The sequence below is a fragment of the Hippopotamus amphibius genome, chromosome 12 (genome assembly GCF_030028045.1).
Source record: "Hippopotamus amphibius kiboko isolate mHipAmp2 chromosome 12, mHipAmp2.hap2, whole genome shotgun sequence".
Classification (NCBI taxonomy): Eukaryota; Metazoa; Chordata; class Mammalia; order Artiodactyla; family Hippopotamidae; genus Hippopotamus; species Hippopotamus amphibius.
The window spans coordinates 46,148,017-46,168,325 of record NC_080197.1 but is presented as its reverse complement, the minus strand read 5'-3'; the positions used below and the strand labels follow the sequence as shown (position 1 = coordinate 46,168,325).

Sequence of the window (20,309 nt, the reverse complement as noted above, 5' to 3'; positions counted from 1 at the left end):
TTGTTTATGTTACCAAAGAAATAAATATTTAAGGACATGAGATATAACTGTGTACTCCATATGTTTTACATTGAGGGAAAAACAGTGAACACATTTTTGTCTTTTGTCATTTCCACCTTGAGAATGTTCATGTCAAAAGAAAATGGTCTATTTGTTGAACAGATTCCTCATTTGGACAAGATGATGAAATGTAGATGAAGCCATATCTCTGGTAACCCTTCTCTTTTTGAAAATCTAAATCATAGAGCAACAACTTGACTTTTTATCAATTCTCTCCAGAGAAACCTACTTGGATTTGGACAAGTGGGGCCTGTTTGAATAATGCGTTTCTCGTTCTTTCTTGGAGTCACTCCTTCTTGTAACCACGTGTATCCTTAATGTCCCGTAGGTAGTTCTTCCTTCTCTGGCCTGTTTGAGGATAGCAGTTTATGAAGAAGGAGGTAAATTTATCGGTCACCGGATCTTGCCAGTGCAAGCAATTCGGCCAGGTATGGAGAGTGTGGGGAGAAACTTTTTATCACAGTTGTCAAGAAAACCATCACTGCCTTACGTGATTATGAAAGAAAGGTCTAGGAAGCTATTTGCTGCTTTGGTGTTGTGTTACATAAAAAGGACTCTAAGTTTATGTATTTCAATCTGGCAATTTTATGTTTTTGTGACATGCTACGATCACTAGGCAAGTCAAGTCTTGCCAGATAGTTATGTACAGCAAACTATCTGCAAACTCAAAGGCTTATAACAAGTGTTTTATCTTCATGCTCACAGGGCTGAGGGTGGTGGGGTTTGGCAAGGCTTAGCGTGTAGCTGTGCTTTAGGCTGTGGGCTGGGATTAGGTCTTCCCACATCTGCCCATTCAGGAGCCCCGGCTGAAAGAGCAGTGGTGCCCACAGACGTCTCCTGGCAGCTCAGTGGAATGCATAAGGGCACGCCTGTTTCTGCAAGTACATTCTAAGCCTCTGCTTGTACCACAGCACTAACATCCCATTGTCCAAAGCAGGCTAAGCCACACGTCAGGAAATCACGTACAGAGGAGGAGTTTGGACCAATAATTCAATCTATGACATATGGTTTCAAATTCTCTTCTGTGGGGATAAACCTGGTTGGAAAGGCAAAAAATCAGAATCAACATTGTTTTCCTGTCTGATGAAAAAAAAAAATAATACCTTCTCACTTAAGACCACATGATTAGGGCCTCCTAGGTGGCACAGTGGTTAGAAATCCACCTGCCAATGCAGGGGAAACGGATTTGATCCCTGCTCCAGGAAGATCCCACATGCCTCGGAGCAGCTAAGCCTGTGCACCATAACTAGTGAGCCTGCACTTTAGAGCCCGTGAGCCACAATTGTTGAGCCCATGTGCTGCAACTACTGAAGCCCATGCACCTGGAGCCCGTGCTCCGCAACAAGAGAAGCCACGGCAATGAGGAGCCCGCACACCACAACGAAGAGTAGCCCCCACTCACGGCAACTAAAGAAAGCCCGGGCACAGCAAAAAAAGAACGAACACAACCAATTAAATAAATAAATAAATAAATAAATAAATAAATAAATAACAAAGAAAAATAAATACTACTGTTAAAAAAAAAAAAAGACCATATGATTAATATGAGAAATGTGTGCTCTCTGTCATCCAAAGTCCCCTGAAATAAACACACATGTCGAATAGATGTTCCTGGGTTACAAGAAAATATGATGCACCGTGTCATGTCACCCTCTAGGCTATCACTACATCTGTCTGAGGAATGAGAGGAACCAGCCTCTGATGCTGCCGGCTCTCTTCGTCTACATAGAGGTGAAGGACTACGTCCCAGATACATATGCAGGTAAACCACATGACTCAAAAGGGTGTTTCCATCTGGGGTCGTCCATACTTCTGTGACTTAGTAGAAAGAAAACTGGACCAAAGGCAGGAGATCATGGCCTCGGGATTACCTCCATTTTTGGATGCATGCTTAGAAGTAAATTGAGTAAGCCTTTGTGAATAAATTTTAGTTTAAGTCCCCATAAAGTATTGAGTGTTTTTATCCATTGGTAATATTATTCTCATGGGCCCAGTACTTTCTTCCCGATGCTACCTGATACTACACAGTCTATCTAGGTCTGTGCAATGAATTTGCCTTCAGCCATTTTTAGAACCCTGATCCTTTCCGTGGGTGAAATTCTAAATTTAGAGGAATTAACTTATGATGGTGTAAACCAGGAATCATAAATTTAAATGCTTATAGTCAAGTGGCCTGAGTGCAAGATACTGGGGAGTGGTGAAAACTATGGCAATCTTGAAGCACATGCAGCCATAACTCACTCCAGCTAGACAGTACCATGTTCACATAAGACCCCCATATTGCCAAACCCTTGGGTTTTTCAACAGTCTGGAAAGCAGTCTTTTTATGGGAAATGTCTCCGTTATGGAACACCACTTGGGCCAAATGGGATAGGTGTGTGGGCCCTTGCTGGAATGGATGAAACCCTCAAAAAGAAAAGAAAAAAGTTGGAGTATTGAGGCATCCTGAGTTGGAGCTTGTCCATTTTGGCTCTCAGAGATGACCTCCTTTGAGTTCTCTCTTCCTAAGGGTTCAACAAAGTGTCCTGACTCATGTCCATTTCCAAAATGTTGGGTGGATAAGTAGATAGTCATATGGGTAGATGGAAGGATGGAAGATGGATGGATGGTGAATAATCAGTATTAGTAAATTGATGGGCGAGTAGACAGATGATGAACGAATGCATGGGTGGATGGGTGACTGGATGGATGGATGGGTGATCAGATGGATGGATGGATGGATGGTGGATAATCAGTATCTCCAGGACCTTGGATCTAAATGTCTCTTCCCTACTTAGATGTGATTGAAGCCTTGTCAAATCCAATTCGATATGTGAATCTGATGGAGCAGAGAGCTAAACAACTGGCTGCTTTGACATTGGAAGATGAAGAAGAAGTGAAGAAAGAGGTGAGAGGGTGTTCTAGTCTTGGGCATGGTGTGAAGCATGATTTCCACATCTTGTTGCTGGCTTTGCCTACATCTGCCATCAGGAGAGGAAAGGAACATATTGGAAAACCACTTTGATGGAGTGATGATACCCTGAATTTTTCTTTTTTCATTCTTTTTTGGCATTCTGTGGCCACCACCAGCATCTTATTTGGTGACCACATTATACAGTACACATCTTGTTGTTTCAGGGGAAAGTTTCTAGATCATTTCATGTTGATTAAAGGTACATAAGGCATTTAGAAAAGAAGACAATTATCAAGTCGTTTGGTATTTTCCTTTGTCTTTAAAGAACAGGGTTTTCAACGTGCTTTTGTGATTCTTACAATACATAAGGTACTTAACATAGTACCTGGTGTGTAGTGTGGGCTATAAAGTGTTTACTATTATTACTGTATATTTATGTATTATAATACATATTCCCAAAATTACTGGTGTATTATTCTAAATTAGATGTCACAATGCAAAGAATCATTGAAGAAGGGTCTAGATATATTAGAAGTGAAGTTTAAAAATATGAAGCCTCTATGTGGACTGAAATAGAACTTAATGATTATAAGAAATGGCAGCAATATTACAAATAGTGATAGAAACTAGCTATTTTCATATTTCATTTGAATATTCAGAGGATAAATTCAGAGAAACAGGTCAGAAAAGTGGAGAATTGTCGGTACAGAAAAAAAGACTGAAAATTGTTTGGGTAACTGTAACTAATAGCAAGTCCATTAAAGTTGATATTATTTATTAAGTCATCTTTTTCTTATTCCAAAAGAATAAAGAAGTGTAGGCTCATCATAGAAAATTTCTAAAATAAAAATGAGAAAAGAAAATCCCAAATACATCCCCTATAATCCAAACACTGAAGCCACCCAGCGATTACACTGTAAATATGGGATATATATGTAGCTTATCTTTTTATGCACAGTTAGTACTTTTTCATAAAATGGGATAATATTCACAATCTGTGTTTTAACCCTTTATTTTCATTTAATGCAAAGATTTTCCATCTCATAAAATGTTCTTCTACGACATGACTTTTAAAAACTTTGTAATCTTCTATCATATAGCTGTACATAATTTATTTTTCCAATCTATTATTGGATACTTCGAATGCTTCACTATTTTAAACAGATCTTCAGTGAACATCACGTAAATATGTTTTTGAGCACATTTATGATTATTTCTTTTTTTTGTATAGAATTTTAGAAATTTTTTATCTAAGATGAGTTAATTGAACATGAGAGAAAATAAAATGAAAAAAAGAAAAATATTTAACATCAGAGTAAAATTTTTCAGGCTCTTATTTACACTGCAGGCATCATATCCTATAGAAACACTAAATATATCATCCTCTCTGATAAAATTTAAAGTTAGACTGGAAAGTTTTATAAATATTGCTTTTTGTTGTATGCAGTAACTGGGGTCATAGGGTAATTTTACACTGATGGAAAATTACAACTAAGGGTAGGCATGAATTTATTCCAAAGTTATTTGTGTCTTTAATATGTGTGCTTAGCATCTGTAGAGGAAAAAGAGAAACACTAAAAACCACTTAGGCCCTCCTGCTTGAATTTTGAGCAGTTAGTCTGAGCACTCACTGCTCTGCTGGTATAGGGTGCACAGACGGAGGTGTCTTTACATGCTTTAAACTACCCAGATCTCATTTTCAGGGCTGCTGCCCCCACTGCAGCAGGGGCGCTGCAGGGATGGACTGCACATGGCTCACAGCTGCAGACTTTGCCAGAGGACTGGCCTGGGCTCATGTATAGGAACGACCTTGTTTGGAGATGTCTGGCAGGTTCTTCTTGCAAGAAGGTGACCCACGCCCAGCAACTATAAGATACAGAAAACAGCCCGGGTCTCTTGCTTCTGGGTGGGCCACTTTTGTGTTGCAGTTCAAGCACCCGCACCCCCCATGGGATCCGACTGAGGCTAGACTCCAGCTTATCTTGTTTCCCTGTCTTCCTCTGCTTTCCTCACTTCCCTACAGTTCCCTCCTGAGAACATTCTTTCAGTATATCACATATTCGAGAATCCCAAGTCCAAGTCTGCCAATAAGGAAAACTGCAGTGCTAAATAGCTGCTGTTTTAGACTGAAATCCAAGAATGAAAGCCCTTTCCGATTTTTTATTTGTTTGGGAGCTAGAAGTTAAATGTTTAATATTTAAATTCTAGTTTTATCTTTAATTCCAGTTTCTTCAGAGTTGTTTCTTTCCAATAGCCTTTGAAAAAATTAAGGCTAGAGAATTCAATGAATGTCTTGTTTTGCTTGTATAAACATCAATATGAAATTAAAGGCTCTCCTTAGAAATCAGTGGGCTTCTAAGCTCTGAAACTCTTTTCCACTGGCTTTAGCTTACTAACGTATTTTATAAAATATAATTCAAGGTAAAGATAATTTATGTAGATATAAAGAAATTACTATTAAGCCTTCGTCTCTAATTAGAAAAATAGGAATCTCTTTAATCAACTGGATGTATTTTATTTTCTAAAAATATAGGAGTTCAAAGAAAGCATTTTCTGGTAAAATTACATGTTTTGTCACTATTTAGAAACAATAGCGTTTGTATCATCAACTTCCACCTATATTTTAGCCAGGTTCTCCAAGGAGTAAGCATTCACTTGAAGAGAACATTTCAAGACACCGCCAGTTTCAGCTTATATAGTACAGCAATAGAGATAAAAGTCTTGTAATGAAACCTTTTGCTGATGGTGCTTCAGAGAAATCATTTCTGTACTGATTGCAAAAAATGTCACTCTAAGAAGTAGGAGACCTAAGGCCTTTGAGACTGCAGATCTCTTACATCACTGTCCTTTCAAAGCACCAGGTGTCACGTATCAAAAAGCTATTTGGATCCTACATATATGTGATATCATATGATATGGCTTTCTCTGTCTTACTTACTAAAAAAATGATACAAATGAACTTCTTTACAAAACAGAAACAGACTTACAAATATAGAAAACAAATTTATGGTTTACCAAAGGCAAAGGGGGGCAGGGACAAATTAGGAGTTTGGGATTAACAGATACAGACTACTATATATAAAATTGATAATCAACAAGGACCTACAGTATAGCACAGAGAACTATATGCAATATCTTGTAACAACTTATAATGGAAAAGAATCTGAAAAAGAATGTACATACATATACATATATATATATATATAACTGAATCAGTTTGCTGTATACCTGAAACTAACAAAACATTGTGAATCAAGGATACTTCACTTAAAGAAAAAAAGCTATTTGGGGAGAATGTAATGCTAATGGATATGGATATAAAAATACAGAAGTAGAATTTTAGGTCAACATTACTTTTGTTTCTCCTCTAAAAATGGTGGTCATAAGGATTTTCAGTAATGTTGGTTAAACTCAAGGAATATTTGAACATTTTCAGTTTTAGAAATAATTTTAGAGGCATTGAATCACAGAGATACCATATGGTCCAACAGAGAAAATACAATTTTTTCCTTTGAAATGTCTAAACCCTTCACTGACCTTATTTTTAAAGCTCAAGAAAAAAATCATTTGCCCTTACCATGTAATGCTGGGAGAGGAAAGTCATTTCACACCTTTGAACACCAGTGTGCCCTTTATCTTGTCTTGTAATAATGTAAGTTTGTTTGAATGAGGCCACTGAAAATAAGGAACTGTGGTTTTCTCAAAAGAAAATTCTATCTAGGACATGGCAGACACTGGAGACACTATTTTAGCAGCAAAGACTTTTTTAGTATAATCCTTTTAACTTGGTAGTTATAAAGGTCATTTCTATCTGAAAATGAAAGACTTCACTGGACTGCAAAATATTCCCAGAATTGTAACAGTCTAATAAATTATCTTCATAGAGTAATTTGCAAACCAAATAAGTAGGAAAGTTGAAAATTCCCCCCTGCTTTGAACAATAGACATTTGTTTCAGCTCATGTGAAAATAGATGATAGATAGATAGATAGATTAGATAGATAGGTAGGTAGATAGATAGATAGATAGATAGATGATAGATAGATGATAGATAGATAGGTAGCTGTAATTACAAATATATATAATTCCAGGATATAATTGGAAGTTAAGGAATAACAGAGATTTGAGGTGCTGGATTTATTTTGTCTTTTTTAAAGTCACAGTTCAGGATGATGGGTTAGTAAAGTCATAGAAAGTTGCCTAATCTGAATCATAACAAAGGCTTTATAATGTTTATAGTTATTTCTCTAAAGAAAATGTTGTATAAAAATTTTAAAACATAATAAAGAAACAAAAAGCCCTCTCAGTAATCTTGCAGATAGTGTTAACATTTTTGGTGTATGTCCTTCTAGCATGTTTTCTATGTATACATATTTCTCTTTACAAAAGTTCTTAATTAAAAAAAAAAGTTCCAGAGCCCTAATAGCTTACTGTGGTTAATAGAGATGACCACTGAGACATCAGTAACATTTTGTTTTCTATTTTTTAAAAATACACCTCTAAAGAGAGTAAAGTAAATATCCAATGTATTGACTGCAAAATATTATGTGATATTCCAAATGCAATATTTGAACATGCCTTGTTTTCAGCACATCAGGGATTGCAGAAGCATGTAACTAAGGGCTTACTATGTACCTGGCACCATTCTGAGCCTTTTAATATATTAATACATGTTAAGTCCTAAAATATCCATATTTATTAACCACTATTATTATTCCCATTTAACGGATGAGGAAACGGAGGCACTGAGAGATTCACTTCCTTGCCCAGTGCCACATAGCTACTAAGGAGCAGAGTTGGGATTGAAATCCAAGCAGCCTGGCTCCAGAACTCCTGTTCTACACCAACACGTCTAGAAGTTTAATGCGCAGACCAAGGCATTGTGATAACGTGCTGATCCTGATTCAGTGGGTCTGGGCTGGGGCCTGAGGCTCAGCATCTCTGACAAGCCCCAGGGGACAGGATAACGCTGTTACGTGGTCCACCCTTGAGTAGCAAGGGTCTACACTACACCACATCGCGCTGCCGCAATAACAAAACTCTAATTTTCTACTAACCTTGAACAAGGACAAGCCTTTATTCATCTTTCTGTCCTCTACAGCAGGTCACCTGGATGACTGAGCACCGAATATAAGACTTTTACCTTAAATAACAAGCCTTTCAATTGAATTTTCTGTTGAATCAACTGTCAAGATTTCTCCCTTTAAGTCACTGGGTATTGTTAGAACCTGTTCTTCAGGAAGTTAGATTTATATACATGGGGTCTGTTTGATTAGTTTGTCACTGCTGCTGGCCCTCTATCATCTGTGTGCCTCATATAAGTGAAGGTGTGCAAGTGGTCTTCGCATCCTTTTGATGTTGAAAAGAGAAAGCTGTTTGGTAATACTCAAATTTCGTTTATTCCAAGAAGCCTACTTTTCTAAGCTGTCAGATTCACATGCTCTTATAAGTGAGCTGAAATTTATCTAAAATAGTTTATTTCCTAATTCTGTGTATTCCGCTGTGGACATCTTCAATGGGATTTGATTTCTTGAAAAGAAAAAGATCCTATGGTCTGATGTGAACTTCACCGGTAAGATAATCCAAGAGCAAAAAATCCAAGATGGTGCTCTCAAAAAGTTACAATGTTTACATTCAATAAGGCCTTAGGTATCATTTAATTTTTCCAAGATGGGAGCTTGACACTTTTATCCTCTGCTCAAGAACTTGGCACTAAAATCAAAGACGAGGCTTACTGGTCATTTTGGATTCTCTTCCTCCTCGAATAATGATTTAGCAAAATACCAACTTACATAAAAGAGAGACAGGTATTAGAGGTAGATGAGGGGTGGTAGGGGTTAAACTTTGGCTTATAAAAAAGCTCTAAGTCCTGGGAATATAAGGTACAGCATAGTGACTATAGTTAATAATACCGTGTGTATATCTGAAAGTTGCCAAGAGAGTAGATCTTAAAAGTTCTCATCACAAGAAAAAAGTTTGTAACTATGTGTGGTGATGGATATTAACTAGACTTAGGGTGGTAATCATTTCACAATATCTACAAATATGGAGTCATTATGTTATACATCTAAAACAAATATAATGCTCTATGTCAATTATATCTCAATTTAAAAAACTCTCTACTTAGAAAAATACAGACACTAAATATGTGTTTCTTGATAATGATGGTGATAGTCCCATAGTTTGATAAAAAATATCAAGAAATTTTCTCTTCTAATATTTTTAAATCATAGATCAAGGACCCTTCCATTCTAACTTTTCACTTGCATGTGTATAAAAATATACCACATATCACAGAAGTAATATCATTTTTAAGAAAATTTTTATTGTGTCACATGAATTTATTTTCTGCAAAGTCTCAGAAGTGTAGTATTCCAGGTTTGTCAAATGCCTATAATGCTATGATCTAAAATAAAAATTTGAAAGAAAAGAAAAAAAAATACCAACTTACAGAAGCAATAGTTTCTCACCATCCCTGAACTTTAAAGCATCCCATAAAGTAGGAAGAGAAAGTTTGCCTTTTAGGAAATGCCCTTTAGATAATGACTCTGTCCCTTTCATTTCTACAGAGTTTTGGAGTTTACAAGGCACTTTGATTGGATACCCTGGGTAAAACTGGGTCTTAACTAGGACAAATATATAGTCCCCACTTTTAGAAGAGGGAACAGTTGCTTACAATGATAGAGTGACTTGCCTAATATCAATGGCCAACAAAGGGAGGAACCAGGGTCTTTTTAAATGAGATCTCAAGAGAAGACCATATATTCACTTGAGTTAAAACAACTCAACGAACAGTTCAATTCCACTGCTTTTACAAACCTCCTCCATAACAATTTTTTAAATTTCGGTGGATTCTAATGAGGGGCTTTGGGTTCATCTGGCTAAAACAGCAATGAATTGGAAACGTGGATATTGTAACTCATGCCATGCCCAATACCACAGGGATTATAAAAGCATGGCTGAATGACAGAGGTTTTCATTCTGCTTTAGAGCAAGCCTTCTCAGATATTAATGTGCACACAGATCACCTGAGGATTTTGTTTCAATGCAGATTCAGATTTAATAGGTCTGATGCAGGACACAGAATTCTGCATTTCTGACAAGCTCCCAGCTGCCGCTGCCGCTGCTGGGCTATGGGTCATATTTTGAGGAGCAAAGCTCTCAGATGTTAGTATGGATCAGGATCACGTGGACGGCTCCTAGAAGCACAGGATGCTGGGCCCAGCCCCAGAGTTTCTGGTCCAGTAAGTCGTGGGTGACCCAAGAATTGGCATTCTAACAAGTCTGTAGTGATGCTGATGCCGCCAGTCCAGGGGCCACACGTTGAGAACCACTGCTTTGGAGCCCAGCTCGTGGCTCTCTTACCAGCACGTGGCTCTCCCTACGTGGAATTAAAGAGCCAGTAATTCTATGCACTCTAAAATGCCAGCTCAATCACAGGAACTGGGAAGGGTGGCGGGAGAAACTCTGCTTGGGGGTTGTCCAGAACCTTTTCTGTGAGTGATTACCATAGTCGTTGCTAAATGATTTGACTTAATTAATATGAAAGATACAAAAGATAAATGTGACGGATGGTTGGTTCCTGTTTTCTTTAAAGGGGAAATCCATAATTTCTGCCTAACAAAGAGTTTGTTTCTGCTGATTTCTTTGGAGACTGTATCAAAATATTTCTAGAAAATTGGAATTGTTGGAATGGTAACATATACAACACAAAACAGTCAGCAGAGCTACGTCCTGTCGCCCTTTAATCTCCTTCTAGGTCAACTGTTGCAAGTATGAATTAAATGCAGATTCTCTAACCACAGACAAGAGAAAGAGCAGCATCTTCATATCTTTCACCCATTGATTCATTCATTCAAAAAATATTTTTTTTAGCATACCATTTAGGTGGTTCTTTAGTTTCAGGACTTTGTCACTAATGCTACATCTATTGAATATACACGAGGAGGAAACATACTGTGGATTTCTTCATGCATTCATTTAATAAAAGTTGTTTTTTTTTAAACACACTGTGTGAGTCACCAGGCTGGACAATATAGAGATAATGGTGAGAAAAATCAGGTGCTCTCACAGCCCTTACAGTCTGGAGGAAGAGACTGACTTGAAGAAAATTCACACATATGCGTGTAACGTGCACCAAGGCATCAACAAAGAGATACCATGTGAATGCTGATGATTTCTTTGGAGATAACACGTATGATGAGAAAAACCAAAGTCAGCAGATGCATTTATTCAGCTCCTTAACACTGTCTTTTGCTTCCAACTCACTCTGGTAAACTCTTAAAAATATAGGAGTTTGTCATAATTTACCATAAAAATTTTCAGACACATATGAATGCTGAAAGAATTATACCAAGAACTCCCATATAACTGTCACCTGGATTCCACAATTCCAATGTTGATGCATTTGCTTTATCACATATTTATCCATCTATACACCCCTCTCTCTTTCCTTTATTCCATCTGATTTATGATGCATTTAAAAGTAGGCCGCAAATATTAGCACACTTTATCCCTCAATGCCTCAGAACACCGACATCAGGATATAGTTTTTAGAAATGTTGTGAAATTTTTAGAAACGTGGGTTAGATATATCATCTCATTTCATTCAGGTCATAAGAATTTCAGGTACCAATTGTATATGTGTTTAGGGAAGCTCTTTCTTAAGGGAAAGGCGGGTTTTGGTGACACCATATCCCTGCCCACATTTGTGCTGAGGGGACTGGATTTCTGCATGATGACAGTATGAGTCTTGCCCTCAGTATTCTGGAAACACTGATGACCTTCCCCTTGCCCTCCCCCATCCGGTACCCCAGTGAAGATGCTGTCATCCTAACTACTACCTGGAGAGGACTGTACTTTTTAGATGACTCAGGCAGGACCGCAACACCTCCAATTGCCCAGTCACACACTTGGTATTTGGAAGACCCTTTAATTACCATATTAACCACCCCACTGAATTCCCCAAATTCTAGTTTTCTGTTGCTTCGTCGTCAGATCCAGATTTTCAATGCCCTGGATGGAAATCCTTTCAATTAGCATACCAAATGGCATCTCCTCCTTCTCTAACACTTGTAAAAAATGACCTTTCCAGTTATACTTCAACTGATCCACTTGTATTATATTTTAAGGCGCTTCCGTTCATTTTGGAAATAGGAAGGATGTAAATATGATTTTTCATAAAATCTTGGCTTTTCACTTATTCCATGCTTTGAAGGAAAAATTGTGTAATGCTTTCATTTGGCCACTGGAGGGCAGTGACCTACTTCTGCTGTAGTCGATTCTGCACATTTTTCTCAACCCAAGGAAGCAAACTCTAGTGCAACAGATACTAACTTCTGAAACTTCTTTCCTTTAAATTTGTTTAATTGGATCCCAAGAGTCTCGGCATTAAATTGAGAAAACTGATATTTCCAGTTCTTTTGTTTCTATTGTAATTTCCAGTGCAATGCCAAAGGATTTCAGGCTTATTTTATTCAAACTCATAAGAAAGAATACTTGGGCAAAGACTAGGGAGAAATAAAGTCACAAATTTTGACTTCCACTGATGCTTGTTAGGGGCAAGGAACTTGGTTTTTGCGTTTCGCCTCATATATCCACAGAATGGGAATTATTCAACCTTTCAGTGATATCAGAAATTAAATTATAGTACTGTCTTGGGGCTTTTTTGCTTTTGAAGTCTTGTATTTAACTGTTTTATTTAACTCATCTAACTTTTAATACATCTAAGTTTTAATACTTTTAATATTTTTATTTAACTCATCTAACATTAATACAATGTTTTTTTTAACTCATCTAACTTTTAATGCATGAATACCTTTTTAATGCAACACAGTAAGCTTTGTGAAAATGATGTTTATATTTATGCATTTCTGTTTCTCCACAGCAAAGTAAGTTACTATTGTGGTTCCTTAAATTGCTATTATCGTAGAATACAGGGTGAAGGAGTGCAGTAGAAAAATCCAGACTTTAGGCTATAACATACATTCAGACACCAATCCCGCCGTTAACGCTGTGTTTCCAGAAAATCCTGAGGTCCCTGACGAGGGTCAGTCTACACAAGGAGCCCCAAATTCCTTAGCCCAGCATCCAACGTCCTCGTTACCTGCCCTCTTCTCTCCACCTCTGACTGGTCACCGCGTGGGGGGCAGGGCGGGGGGGGAGGGGCGGGGGCGTTAGTCGGTCCCGCCCACCGCGTTTCCGGCAGCTGCTGGTGCCGGCTTTGCCTACCCGCGCCCCGCCCCGGGCAATCCGGGCAATCCAGGCAGACGCTCCTCTGAGCGGCGGGTATAGGTGGACAGCTTCTGGGCCAGATGCGGTATGAAGATGTGCTCTGTTTTGCCTTTCAGTGGTTTTAAATTGGGAGATTTTACACAAAACTTCAGTTTCCCAGGTTTCCTCCAAGCCTGGGCATTAGTTGGCGGGAATTCAGTCGCCCCTCCCAGGAGTTCCCTCTCCAGGTCTGGGCACAGCCTCACTTTGCTCTGTGGCATTAAATCTAGTATGTTTCACTCATTTCCATCATTTCTATTAACTGCCTGTTATTGTTCAGTGCGAAGGGCGCCCCTCACCCACAGGGTGATGTGATGTAGCCCACCCTGCAGGGAGGCATCCCGAGGACTCCTGGTCTGAGCATTTCTCCAAAGCTTATCTCAAATGCACCACCAAACCTTGGTGATCTCTTGATCCTCATTGTCGCTAAAAAGTGTTTGCCAGTATGTTTCTTCAACATTCATCTGCTTTTTAAAAAATGTCTTTGAATTCATACATTATATCAGTTTGTGGAACATAAGGGTTTTGTCTTACATGCCCTTGATAAGCAGAGCTTTATTTTTCCTGCGTCTTGATTCAAGTTAATGATTGAACTTGGTTTCCCAAGAGTACGCATCTCAGTGGAATGCCTGCAAACCTGATACAGACAAAATAAGCTTGCTGGGTTCATCTTCATTACACTTCCAGCCCGAGACCCCCAGGACACTAATCCCAGTTGCCAAAAAGAAGCCACACAGTATTGCCTTCATGGAAGCTGGATTTCTATCACCTCCATTCTTTCCTCCATCAAAATTTTCTTCTTCCCTTTCCGCCTCCATAGGGCTATTTTCAGCCAGTTGTCACACTGGGAAGAATCTGATTCTTTCCCCACATGGGACTATATCCAGAAACCCGCGGGATGTAAAAATTCGGCAAGATCAGCCAGCCAGGGAACAGGAGCACCTTCCGTCGCTGTTTTCCCGGCGGCTGAGTTTGGTGACCACAGGCACCCGCTATGGCTAGGAGGCTGGGAAGATTTACCCCCACTGTATTCAAGCCAGAGGACCAAGCCCAGTGGGTCACTTTGCTGATGACCCAATGCTCTTTCCAACACTCCCTTTACTTCCCTCTCTCTTCTGCAATGTAAATACATTTCCTTTATGGACTTTGTGGTCAAACATCTGTGATATTTTAGTCTTCTCGAGTGTCTCCTGCAAGACCCAAATGCCTACAGGACTAAGGCAGGTAAAGTCTAAGTGAGTCGGGGGTACATCCTAAAAGCGGCAGAAACCTCTCCATTCTCATCTGGAGTGAGAATGCAAGCCTAGTGTTGCCCAATCTGATTTTTCAAGTGAAGCAAGAAATCCATTTTATTAATGTACAATATTCTTAATTTTAAAACCCGGAAACATTGATTGAGCATTTCCATGCACTCCAATTGGACCTTAACCCTTCAGTTTGCAATCTCTTGCTGAACAAAAAATATATAATCGCTCCCCTTGATATGATGATATTAGGGAGAATTTTCCTGATGGATGTAACCAAATAACACAAACATACCAAAATGTCCCCATTCCAAGTGGCCGTTTTTCAGAAGACAGAATTCTGCATTATGACTTCTATAGGCTGCCAAGGTTGTTGGCCTAGGTTCCTCACCCCTCCACCGCAACCCTCCTGCCACTGGATTCCCACCACTGGCCCCCGGGCTCATCCATTACATCTCAGTGCCACCAGCTCTGAGCAGAGCAGGCTACGGTAGGTAAACAGGGATTGTTTGTTAAATTAAAATAAGTTCTGCCATCACCAAAAGCAGTGTTGGAGCTTGTGCCTTAAAGATGCTTTGGGGAACAGATTAAAAGCCACTTGTGACAATGAGTGTCATTATTTGCATTCTCATCTTACATTTTCTAAAAATATTATCATAAGACAATCTGCTATCTGTAATTATATAACAAAATGTCACAACATTGGCCTCCAAATGACTTCTGGCCATTTCCTAATATATATTTTTAATGTACTACAAAGTAGAGCATCAGGATGGGCTCATTGTCAGTAAGATCTGCCTTAGACTCAGAAGGCAATTTTGAGACGAGAGTTGTAGAACCCTGAAAATGCATCACTAAAATGGTATATAATTATTTTATAAAGATCAACATTTATTCATCAAACATTAACTGTTTGCTCTGCACAGGGCATAGCATATTAGCTTCTGGAGGGGATGGAGTAGAGATTTCATAAGTTTTAATGTATTTGTTATTATTCATTGGTAGTGTTATACAAGCTTAAATGTTTTATTTATTTGTTTAACATGCACAAATTTACTCTGTGCCAGCAATTATTCTAAGCACTATATGAATAGTAACTTATTTGATCCTCTAAACAACCTTACAATATAGATAATATTATGATCCCCAGTACATACCTACCCTCATTGATAAAGATGAGGAAAAAGTGAGGGGACAGACAGTTAAATGGCTTGCCCAATATCACTCTTCTAGTAAGTGGCACGGCCAGAATTTGAACCTAGGTATGTCTAACTCCAAAATTGATGCGTATAATCACTGTATCAATCGGCTACTGCTGCATAACAAACAGTCCCCAAATTTAGTGGCTTACAACATCAACTGCTTATTATTGTTTATGAGTCATTTGGTCAGCTGAGCAGTTCTGTTGATCTGGACCAGGCTCAGCTAATCTTAGCTGGGCTCACTTAAATGTATGTGGCCAGCTCCAGGCTGGCTGGTCCAGGACATCCTTGCCTACATGACTCTGCTTTCCTCCATATGAGCTCTCATCCTCCATGGCTATAGCAGGGGTCTGAGAAAGAGAGGAAACATTTGCAAGAGGCTTTCCAATCTACTGCTTACATCACATTTGCTACTTTCTCATTTGGCCAAAGCAAATCACATGCTCAGGTCCAGAGTCAGTGCTGGAGGACACGTCCAAGAGCAGTGAGCATAGAAAAGCATACATATTGGGGCCTTTAATACAATTAACTGGCCAAAATCATGATTCAATACCATGTTGTTTTCACTCTTCTTTCCACACAGTTTCAAATGTGATATTTCAGAGTCCAAATGAGTTGTGAAAAATGCTATCAAATGTAACTTTGAGGGTTTAGGAAGGTCACAAAAGAACAGTAAGAAGTGTGGAAAATTAAAGGATGTTTATAATTTCAGGCTGATCCTGGAGAAACACCATCAGAAGCTCCGAGTGAAGCCAGGACAAATCCATCAGAAAATGGGGTGAATCACACTACATCCCTGACACCCAAACCACCCTCCCAGGCTCTCCACAGCCAACCAGCTCCAGGTAAACACTCTGATGAGAGAGCTGTTCCACGTGACTAGGAGCCTCTAGTTTATATGAATCACTGAATGAGGTAGCATGGTTGACTTAGTGAGAGCATCACATGGGCAAAAATGCATGGATTTAGGGAGATGCTCCAGAAACGTGTGATGAGGGAATGAATGAGGGAGGGAAGGAAGGAAGGAAGGAAGGGGAGGAGGGAGGGAGGGAAGGGGGGGAAGGAGGGAGGGAGTGAGGGAAGAGGGGAAGGGATGAAGGGAGGAAGGCCAAAAGAGACTCATAAGTGCTCATCTGGCTCTCCTGAGAGCTTACAAAGCCACAGCAAATATCACCCAGATTTCCCATGTCTTTATTCAGTGATGGATTGTGGTCCATCTGCTGGCAGGGTGTGTGAAGGGTCCTTCAAACACCTTATACACAGATACGCTTTAGAAGCACATTCTTAGTTCTACCTCACTAAGTTAAGTGTGTGCTAAGAATTCCTTCCCGTCTTCATCCACTTACTTTTCGCTAATTTTAAGTGCCTACCATGTGCTGAGCACGCTTGGATTATCTCATTTACTCTTAGACCTGACCTCTGAGGGTTGATGCTACCATTGTTCCCATGGTGCAGGTGAATACATTGCAGTTTTGAAATAACAAGGCACTTCTTGAAGATCATGTCACTAATGAAGAGTGAAGGCAAGACTGAGCCTAGTTCCTCGTAATCCTAATATTCTTCCCTTTAGCTTCTATGCTCCTACTGAGGCTAATTAAGAAAGGAGTTTGTTGAGATTAATAATAATAAGGAGATGACTTGAGTAAAAACAAGAAGTAATATTTTCAAATGAAGATTTTATATACCAGATACAAATATTTTGTGTGTTTCTAGAATATGAATGTCATTTAAATAATGAATATAACCTTGTGCTTTTGAGAGTAAAAGAGAAGTTAGCATTTTAGCATTTGATTTTCTTTAACCAGGTGTTTTGGAATCATTTGACTTACAGAATCATTTTTAAAATAGCACAGAATACATTGCAAAAATAGACTCCTCTTCCCTGGCGTTAACATCTGTCAGAGTCAGACCAGAAAATTAACATTGGCACAATACCCTGAACTAAACCACAGACCTTGTTCGAACTTCACGCACTTTCCACTAACGCCTCTGATTGTTCCAGGTTCCAACTCAGGATCCCACATCGTACTAATTGTCCTGTTTCCTTAGCCTCCTGAATCTATGACAGTCCCTCAGTCTGTCTTGTCTTTCACACCCTTGACACTTGTAGAGTGTCCCTCACTTTTGTAGAGTGTCCCTCAATTTGGGTTGGCCTGATGTTTTCTCATGATTAAATTGAAGTTACACATTTTTGGCAAGAATATCACAGAAGTGATGCTGTTCTCAGAGCATCATATCAGGGGTATCTGATGTTGCTGTGTCTCATCATCAGTGATGTTCGGTCAATTGGTTAAGCGGCAGTCTGCCAAGTTTCTCCACTGAAAGTTACAATTTTCCCATTTATAGTGAATACATACCTTGGGGAGATACTTTAAGACCATGCAACTATGTTGTTTCTCCTTAAACTTCTGTCCAGTGATTTAGGCACCCTCCAATGGATCTTGCCTGCAACATTATTCCTGCCTGCTGGTCAGCCTTTGTGTTTTAAAAGATCACTTGTCATTCCTGATTTTGCCAGAAGATGGCAGTAGCCTAAACTGAATTTGTTGACAGAGGATTTTGTTTTGTTTTTTTAAGTTCTTTATTGGAGTATAATTGCTTTACACTGTTATGCCAGTTTCTTCTGTACAACAAAGTGAATCAGCTGTATTTATACATATATCCCCATATCCCCTCCCTCCTGTGACTCCCTCCCACTCTCCCTATCCCACCCCTTCTAAGTCATCACCCATCATCAAGTTGATCTCCCTGTATTATGCAGCAGCTTCCCACTAGCTATCTATTTTATATTTGGTAATGTGTATATGTCAGTGCTACTCTCTCCCTTCCTGTTGACAGTTTTGATTCAAAGTGGAGGGATGTCCTTTCTCTCTATAAATGGAGCATATAGATTCACATTTAATTAGGTTTGCATTAAAGTTACAAAATGAAGACATTTCTTAGAATATTTTTGGGATGGTTTTCTTCCACAATTTGTAATTTCTCCATAAAGAGACTTAGAGCCAAGATCCAAACATTGTTTTACAGGAAGAAGACAATTTTAAAAGTTAAATGAGGCTATTTATTTTATATTTTTATTTCAGGCTCTGTAAAGGCACCTGCCAAAACGGAAGATCTTATTCAGAGTGTTTTAACAGGTAAATATCACCTTTTTTCCCTGTGAAATTAGGCAGCTGAATATTACACAGTGTAAGTATTTAGAGGAGAGGAGATTTCATCTTTGAAATATCACATCATTAATATTTCTTTTCTAAAACCATCTATAGATACTTCCCAGTTCAAGCCACATTACACAATGTAATCACAGAGAAGAAACAATACTTGGCAGATAAGACCCTATTGGTAGAAAAAAATAATGTAATTTCAACAAGATATATTTTGAAATGAAGGGATAGTTGCATACTGGAAATGCGACCCAGTGAACAGGAATGCAGTCTTAAGACCCAAAATGCCCACAATAAAGCATATTTTAGAAATGCAGAATATGAACTATTTGTGACCAGATAGAATACACAGTGTTTAAGAACAATGATACAGCTTGGATATATTTTATATTTGGTTAGATTCTTAAACTAGTGGGAGTAAAATTGGGACAAGCTTTCTCTAATACAGTTAGCAGTATGTAGCAGTGTGTAGCATGTTGGCCCAACGTACAACAGAAATGTACACCAAAAACAGTACTATGGGTAAGAACCAAAAACTGTAAGCAACGCAAATATTCATCAGCAGTAGCGTGGGTAAATAAATTGTGGTATAGTCAGGGAATAAAATAGAATACAGCTGTAGAAGTAAAAAAACTACAGTTACACACACTTACATGGATAAAATTCACAAGCATAATGTTGAAGAAAAGAGGACAGGCACAGAAGAGCACATTCTTTATGATTCCAGCTACACAAAGTTCAAAACGAGGCAAAAGTAATGTGTGTTCTTAGAAACATGGATTTGAATGATACATGGATGGGAGGGCAGGAACCAAAAAGAGGGCCTCTTGGGTGCTGATAATATTCTATTTTTGATCTAAATGGTGGCTATAGAAGCCTGTTCACTTTGTGAAAATTGAAAGATATATGCGTTTATGATTTCACCAAATTAATACATGAAATATGCATCAAAAAATTACTTTAGGAATGTATGAAAAGACAACACGTGTTTAAAGATTCAGTTCCATGGGAAACAATACAGTGCTCACACTTAAAACAAGAAACAGAAGTGTAAATAAGCGCATAGTTCCAATATGACTTAAAATTACACAGATACATCAATGAGAGGTGGGTGTCTGTAGCGATATATCAGCCGTGATTACCTCTGAGTGGTTTATGAGTGATATTTGTTTCCTTATATAAATGGACATGACTTTTATGCTTAAGGACATAGTCACAAAATAGCCTTTCATCCACAGACTTTTTAAAAAAATAGTACTTTCTGTGGAATTATTTTTAATCATAGGTTGGAACATCTTGAACCCTGTGGCTAAGCTTGCCACAGCTGTTGTACTGCACACCATTTTTAAAGAAGTGGGGTGGAATCTGTCACCAAAGCTGCAGCAATTGCTTAGGATTATAAATTTTAATATAATAAGTCATTACGCAACCATAATGAGTCCATTTGGGCCTGAGGGAAACCATTAAATAAATGT

The 20,309-nt window shown here is 38.6% G+C and overlaps 1 protein-coding gene across 5 annotated transcripts in view; it reads left to right on the top strand.

Moving 5' to 3' along the window:
• PLCB1 (phospholipase C beta 1) overlaps positions 1-20,309 on the top strand; it is a 688,164-nt gene that overhangs the window by 564,275 nt on the left and 103,580 nt on the right. For all 5 annotated transcript variants that reach the window (XM_057701470.1, XM_057701473.1, XM_057701472.1 and 2 more), the window contains 5 exons: positions 389-488; positions 1,718-1,822; positions 2,838-2,947; positions 16,383-16,515; positions 18,754-18,807. In XM_057701470.1, the coding sequence (XP_057557453.1) occupies positions 389-488; positions 1,718-1,822; positions 2,838-2,947; positions 16,383-16,515; positions 18,754-18,807 (502 nt within the window). The remainder of the gene's footprint in view (positions 1-388; positions 489-1,717; positions 1,823-2,837; positions 2,948-16,382; positions 16,516-18,753; positions 18,808-20,309) is intronic.